General features: G+C 41.8%; 1 protein-coding gene across 1 annotated transcript; it reads left to right on the forward strand.

Moving 5' to 3' along the window:
• The first annotated feature begins 4,231 nt into the window (after window positions 1-4,231).
• On the forward strand, window positions 4,232-7,134 carry smim12 (small integral membrane protein 12). The gene is made up of 2 exons (XM_080017316.1): window positions 4,232-4,271; window positions 6,296-7,134. The coding sequence occupies exon 2, from the start codon at window positions 6,312-6,314 to the stop codon at window positions 6,582-6,584; it is 273 nt and encodes a 90-aa protein (XP_079873442.1). The 5' UTR covers window positions 4,232-4,271; window positions 6,296-6,311; the 3' UTR covers window positions 6,585-7,134.
• Window positions 7,135-8,102: the final 968 nt, after the last annotated feature.

An 8,102-nucleotide genomic window follows, 5' to 3' on the forward strand; every position in this document is an offset into this window, starting at 1 on the left:
TTTAAGAAACGTGCGTGACGCTCTTGAGCGTGTGTGGTGGTGTCAGTGCAGACTGAAGGATTGCGGCGTGTTCACATAAAGAGCGTCGCGTGTGACGTCACTGTGACGTCAGTCAGGGTTCCGTTGAACCCCCGCCCCCCCCAAAAAATAAGATTAAAAAATCAACATCACGGAAAGACAATTTGCAGCGCTTTAAGTGCCTTAATGTGTCATATTTGTAATATTAATTTATTGCGAAAGGCTGTATACAGTCATTAGCACTACAGTATATGTATTACAGTAGAAAAGGTGTATTCAATAAATATGAAGTTTATTCATTATTGATCTGATTTTACATTTCATACACAAATAAATTTGGAAACTTTTACTTGTCGTGTTACATAGTACATTGTTGTATTCATCCCTGACGTCCTTGAGTGAGTAAAATTATATCAAATCCTTAATCCTGTCTTCTGACCCTTACTAGCAATCACCTGGTCGGACACATGTTGTTATCATTATGACAATGAATACTATTTATATGATTTAAAATCCATTCCACGCTCGCCTAAGCAAAATGAAATATAGGAAGGCAAGCAAATGATGAAGCCAGTCCTTTTCAACCAATACACCTCAATCCGCTTTTTTTTTTTTTTATAAACTCAGCTGTAACTTTAATGGGAGTTCCATCAACACTATTTGACTTAATATATATTTTTTACTATTGCTGACTTTCTAAGGTACCTACTATATTTTAACAAATTGTGCTGGCAATCAGATAATATAAGGTACTTATAATTCATATTGTGCTATGTATTTAGAAATCTAAATTATTAAAGATTAATGTTACACAAAACAGGATTAAAGTTGTGTTCATAATAATGTTTTGTTTTTTAGAATTTGCTCTATTTTGTATATATTTTTTCTTCATTATTAATTATGTCACTTTTTTGTCATCATAATAAGGTAGTTCATCGTTTTGTCGCTAGGGGCCGCTAAAACACAATGTAAAGGATTTTTGCGACTATAAATAGAGTAACAGTAAATACAACAGCACACAGACACATCAAACAATAACAAACACCAGTACACACTCAGGCCTGTTCAGCGAGCCCTTTTGTTGAAGGTGGCTGCGGGGATCAAGCTTTTCCAAAAGCGAGCCCTTCTGCACCTCAGTGCTCTGTACCTGCACCTAAGTGGGTGTGTGATGCCCTGTTCTATTGATGTATCAATGTGTTTAATGGCCTTTTTGCTTAGCTCCGCGAGGTTAGGTGTAGGGAGACCAATTATCCTGGGTTATGCGTGTGAGTTTGGCCCGGATAGTAATGTTAAAGAAGCAGGTGGAACAGTACAGTACAGTATAGTATGATGGGCTGAATAATGCTGTGGTACAATAGGAGAAACATTGAATCTTTAAGTTTGCAGATGCCTGATAATCTTTGGTGGCTCCTTTTTTTGGGTGTCATTAGTGTGCTGGTCGGAACTGGTACAACACAGTATTTGTATGCCATTGCATCCAGGACAGAGTTAGTCTGCAAGTGGAGTTCAAGTTCTCAACCTGCAATGCAACTCTTTATAAATTCTTAAATCATCAACAACTGCTGCTATAACTCTGTCCTGTGGATGCCCTGTAGAATGACAAGAGCACAGTTTCTGGTTATAGAGAACCACCACCAACCCCCCTCTTTGGAGAACTATTTATCATGTTTGGGTCTATAAACAACTGATCACTACTCTAAGTGACAAATAAAAATCTTGAATCTTGAAGAGGGGGAGAATCACAACGGTGAGACAAATAAACATAGGAACAAACAACATTTCCACAAAACATGAACATTGGACGACAACATGTATTGAGAAACAGTGAATAAGGTCCAGGAAAACTGGAACTACTACTGGTCATGTGGCCTCTTCCTGTCATAGTTATGGCAGTAAATGAGGGAGGAAAGGAGAGGAATGCAACCAGGAGGGTGCTGGGGTGCACTTGAAGCAGGTGTGTGTGTGTGTGTGTGTGTGTGTGTGTGTGTGTGTGTGTGTGTGTGTGTGTGTGTGTGTGTGTGTGTGTGTGTGTGTGTGTGTGTGTGTGTGTGTGTGTGTGTGTGTGTGTGTGTGTGTGTGTGTGTGTGTGTGAAATTCCACTGGTGAGTGTACATAACTTATCCCCATTGGTACTTGTGTAGAAGGTCAGTAATATGTCGCAGCGCCTCCAAGCAGCGGAAGGGGCCCTGAAGCCCCCCCCTAACTTAGCAGCCCCGTGGACACCCTACAGCTGCCGGAAAGCCTCGGGTACCCTGCCCTGCGACCACAGAAGACCCCCAGGCCTCCAGAGAAGCCAGATGGCCGTGGAGCAAACCCCTACGCCCAGCCCCGAGGAGCATGACCCAATCCCAGGGAGCACGAGGAGACCCTGCACCCCAGGGATGCACACATACAACAAACCCCCAGGTGCAGGCACAAGACCCAGCCGCCGGTGCAGAACCCGGCCATGGTCGGAACTGAGTCTATTGTCCAGTGTTCCTTTGTCTTGCTGACATTTAGGTGAAGATGGTTATCCCCACTACGCTGGGTAAAGTGTGAAACCGTGTTGTGATAGTCCACCGCAGTGTGGTTGTCTGTGAGTAGGGCAAGAGTGTGTCGTCTGAGTGTTTGAGATAAGTAGTGATGGGACATGGACTGGTCCAAATATTGGCGTAAAATGTGTACAGGAATGGGCTCGAAACACAACCCTGCGGCGCTCCGGTGTTAGTGGTGAGTGCAGGTGATGGAGTTGTGCCCACCTGCACAGCGTGCAGTCTGTCATGAAGGAAATTGTGCATGAGATGGATCAGACAGGGGGAATGTTGAGATGGTGTAGCTTCTGGATCATCAGATGTCTTTGGATGGTATTAAAAGCAGAGCTGAAGTCCACAGTGAGGATCCTGACAAAGGTTCCTGGGGAATCCAGTTGCTGAAGGAGGAGGTGCAGCAGGCAGGCCACAGACTCCTCTGTGCCCCTCTTAGCCTTAATGGCAACAATTGGAACGAATCCTGTTGTGGGGCGAGAACTGGCAGAATAAGTAAATACATGTAAGTCACTCATCCTCCTGTGCGTTGAAATATGGACATACAGTATTGCTGCTGGAGGCGAGCACAAATATGATACAATATCTTATGCAGATACATTAAAGAAAGCACAAGGAGAGAGAGGGGATGAGGAACTCCAGCAGAGTAATAAAGTGGCTGGATCTAAATTCAGAGAAATCAGACCCGATAGAGCCACAAATAAAAAAAACAAACTGTAAAGGTAGGAATAATTGTGACAGGAACATATTCAAGTTCGCTTTAATATAATGGATTATTATATATGCATCCACACAGGAAGCCAGCGCCACTGCCAAAAGCTAGGTACTTGCACCCAGTGATAACACCCAGCAGAAACCAAGAGCCAGCAAAAGCACATGGCAGCAATTTAAGCGATTCTGCAGAGTCAGAGGCACCCTAGCGTTCATACTACTCACAACATTATTAATAGAACTCCTGATATTGTGGCATTGTGCTCAACTGATAGAAATGAACCCATCTGGCGTTACCACCACTAAAATAGGCATGTCAGCAGACGCTCCGTCGGTCATTTTTCTGACGCCCCTTGAGTCTTTGTTGACGCGATAGGAGTCCCAAGGGGGGTCCCCGACGAATACAAGGTCTAGAATCAAATTTATAATGGATTTGCCTCCACAATCTGTCCTTGATGCGCTGTAAACAAAAATGTTGATTGGCTCAATTACAGCACACTTGCTATAATGAGCAACGGTTTGCCAACTACACGTATGACCTGCTTGAGGCCTCGAACTTTATTTTATCCATAATCATGCAGCCCTACTCCAAAACGATAACCGCCGTTAGTTACACCGTAGGAAACATACCCTCAGCCGCAAACACACATAGAACTACATTGTAACCAGGCCAGAAAGAATCAACTTCCACAGTCACAAAAGAGACCAAAACAGAGAGCCAAAGCACCTCGTCCATTGAACTTTAACGAAGGGCTGACTTCCATTAGGTTTTGCTATTCTATAACAATTGGATTAGAATATAATTTGATCATTTGATTGTCTTTTTTTTTTTTTTTTTTTTAGTATATTTATTTTATCCGCACCGAACCCTGGAGAGTATCGACCGCCCTCCTTGCCAGCTGGTGGCGGTGTGGCCTCATTTCGTTATTCGCCAACCGCCAATAAACACGACGAATCATGCCCACGTGACCCGGAAGTAGCGGGGAATCAACTGCCCTGTCAACGCGTGGAGCGATAAAGGTGAGTACACCTGGTTAAATGAAGTCATTACACACATTTTATATGACGTATTACAAACGAAACATTATGTATAGTTGTGGGTTTTGTTCACCTCACGCAAGCCGTGTGCCTTAGTGACTTTGCAAATTAGCCTTTCTCACTCAATACAGTGTTGTCACAAGGTAACCTTCATTCGGGCCGACATGTGTTTGTGTCGCTTGGACTTCAACATCAGAACTAAATAGAAAACATTTACATTTACATTACATTTACATTTACATTTAGTCATTTAGCAGACGCTTTTATCCAAAGCGACTTACAAGGGAGAATGACATTCAAGCTACATTGCGACAGAGATTAGTGTAACAACAACATTCGTGTAACAACAAATACAAAACATGCCGATCAATTCAATTTAGACTCGTTCTGTTCGTAATAACTGTTATTTTTGACCCAATGTCAAAAGTGTCGTTTTGGCTGCAGTGTGTTTGTGACACAATGTGTGATCATTGGCCTCATCACGGTGCAAGTACTTATAATTATAGATAGAAAGATAGATCAGAACACATCGAACCTATAGACAATTATAATATATAAATGTATTATAAAGTAATGGAAAAAAAAGCAATGTGTGATAAACCCAAAAAGTAACTAAAATAGAAGGGTTTGTCAATATATAAAAGTAAACCTAAACCTAAAAAAATAAACATTTTTTAACTGACATTTAACTGAAAAACCAAAAACAATAATGATGAATAATTTGCCATTCAAACAGTTGTGATTAAATCTAACAAATCTAACAATAATAGTGTAACAGTAATATGAAGAAGAATCTTTAATCGTCGCACACCACAACAACACACACACACACATGCTTCGGATGGTGGCTGGTAAGATGGGTCCTCTGCTTTTACCCCCTGCTTGCTTGTCTTTCCTCTGGGGGGCAGCCAGGAGCAGTGGGCAGCATTCAACGCGCCCGGGCACCTAGTTACATACAGTATGTCCATCGCTGGTCAGACGATGATGTTGTGCATGTTTTTGGTGCAGGTCTTTACTGATGTTACATAGAGGAAACCCCATGTGAGCACATGCAAACTCCACACAGAATATATTGTTATGATAGCAGTGCAGTAAGACATCTTTACCTATTTCGGAAGATCTATCTTTTGACACCTAAACAGGCTTAATATTTCCCAGAAATCTGGATGAAAACTTATGATTGTGGAATGTTAAGGATATTACAAATAATCAATCTGCTCAAATCCCTTTTATGTCAGAATTGTGTTCGCTGTAGCAAGTGTTACACAGAAGGAAGGGACTCGTTTTGTCCTGTTTGTCTGGTTTTGACAAGAAGAGCTTTCCACCGACTGTCAAACGATTCATTTGGTTATCGAGTATCTGACCTTTATTTTTATTTTTTTACCATTTTTCTCCAGATTAGTCAACCAATCTGATGACTTATTTTGTAGTTCAATGGAAAGTTTATGTACTTAGAATTATGGTTCCTACTTTATTTATTTGGATCAACATGGCATATAATTTAATCTACCTTTATCTTGAGTAAGGAAACAAACTTATTAATGTTGTTAATGTGTGATATGGATTACAGATGATCATTGCATGTCCCCCTGCGTCTGGTAAATCATGTACTTCAAGGATTTGTGCAACAAACTCTGCCCCTTACATATCATGAGCAGAAATATTCCCTGTTCATTTCTAGCATTAATGACCAAAATTATTGTCATAGAACTGTACATGTATGTATTTGCAGAGCTGAAGTGACACTATAAAATGCAAGCTCTAAAGAAAAGGGCATCCTTAGAGGGGATTGCATTGCAGATTTGATTGATAATGTGTGATTGTTTTACTTTGTCTGCCTTGCCTGTTTTGCTTTGCTTTGCCAATTTTTGACAACCATTTCTAGTAAAAGCAGCACTTGTACAATTTATTTTATTATATTTACCTCAAATGGTCAATGCCAAAGTCCCCATGCAGCATCACTCCACACCACCTTTATTATTTTTCCCTCTCCCCTCCCATGACAGTACCCGCAGGCTAGCCATGTGGCCTGTGGTGTGGACCGCCATGCGGAGCTATGCCCCCTACATCACCTTCCCTGTGGCCTTGGTGGTAGGGGCGGTGGGCTACCACCTCGAGTGGTTAATCCGGGGGACGCCAAAGCCACGGCAGGAGAAGAGCATCCTGGAGCTGCGGGAAGAGAGGAAGCTGGAGGAGCAGGCGGGGGCCGACGGCACCCAGGTCCTCAGCTTAAAGGAGAAGCTGGAGTTCACGCCCAGGGCGGCTCTGAACCGCAACAGGTCGGAGAAAAGCTAACGCCTTGTCTCAGGAGTGAGAGAGACTCGGCATCTGGGGGACAATTTGATGGGGCATATCCAGTGTTTCCGGATCCAGTGGCAGAAGGCACACAAACTTGTGACTTGGTGGCGAGGTTTCTGTTGCATGGAGTCTGTTAATCTAAGACATGAACAAAAACTTTTTCCCCCAAGTCTAGCTGTGGTATTTATGAGACAGGTTAATAGGTTCTTAAACTTTTGGAAATGGTGAGGGAGAAAAAAGATGGTTTTATCTCAGCCTCTTTGCAGTCATTTTTCTCCACTATAGGTAGGCAAACAAAATAGACAGAACAAAAACAAGACTGAAGCTGTGCTGTTCTCAAAGGGGTGGAAATCAACTCAACTAACATATGCTTTCATTTTAGAAAGTCAGGGTTTAAAAACCAAAAAACAAGAAGTTGTGTGTGATTGTGACAAACACAAAGATGTATAGAATCACTGCACTCATGCTGGTGGTGACCGCCATATTGTTATTTAAAATGTGTTTTGTCGTTTTCATTCATATATAATAAAACAATTGTCTTATAGAATTATGATGTTGTCCCATTGTTGTATGTTAAGTCATTGAGTTTTTCTTTGGTAAGTTTTGTTTTGGTCAAGGTCATAAGGAAGGAAGAGAAAGGAAGTAATGCCTGTACGCTTATTGACCCGAGCAGGAAATGAACATCCAGGGAAAACCGTGGACAAAAGCAAGTATGCCTGCGCCTCCTTCACTTTAAACCCATCAACTGTTTTCACTTTCTATTTTCTACGGTATCACTTGCCAGGAAATGTGGCCGGTAGTCAGATGTCAGGATAAAGCTAGAGTTTAGGGAATTTCCAATCGAATTTCTGTGGCGTAAAAGCAATATCAGGGTGTCTGCTGGTCCTTAAAAAGTCTTGCAATGACAAGTGTTCGACCTTAAAAGCCATTCAATAGTGTTACATTTTAATTTGTCAGGTTCCCCTTCCAACATAGACATTCTGTCTGAATTTATATATCCATTTTTTTTTTTTCCCAAATAAACTAACTTCTCCTTCATCCATCAACATTCTGATGTTATTAAACCCTATTGTCTCAAGAAGAAACTGAAACTGCAGCTTCAATCCGCTGTATCTTTTGAAATCAGACCTCTTGCCAGTATCAAGTGGTTTCAACATTAGTCACAGTTGCTTTCGATTTCTTTTTCACAGCGTGATAATTATGCAGCCACAGAAATAAATAATCATATTTTGAAGCTGTTGAAAATGGTTGGTGTGGTGAGGAGAATGGCTCAAGTACACCAACACGAGAGAAGCTGTTCTACCCTGCCCTTTGGCCTCACTACGATAAGAGAAGGAAAAGGGGCACGGCGGAAAATGCTGATTTCCCTCAACTGACCAATGCGTTGTCTGTGTCTAATTCCGTCAAATCAAAAGCACATTGCGATATGCGGCAACCCGACACACTTATCACTTTGACACTTGTGTCTGTCCCGCGGCCCTTCCTGTTGTTTGGGAAGAGGAGGGGAAACAGAAA

Source organism: Zeus faber, assembly GCF_960531495.2.
Source record: "Zeus faber genome assembly, chromosome: 1".
Taxonomy (NCBI): domain Eukaryota; kingdom Metazoa; phylum Chordata; class Actinopteri; order Zeiformes; family Zeidae; genus Zeus; species Zeus faber.

What these genes read in the sequence shown, in the direction of transcription:
- smim12 (XM_080017316.1), top strand. Translation starts at nt 6,312, where the DNA reads ATGTGGCCTGTGGTGTGGACCGCCATGCGGAGCTATGCCCCCTACATC.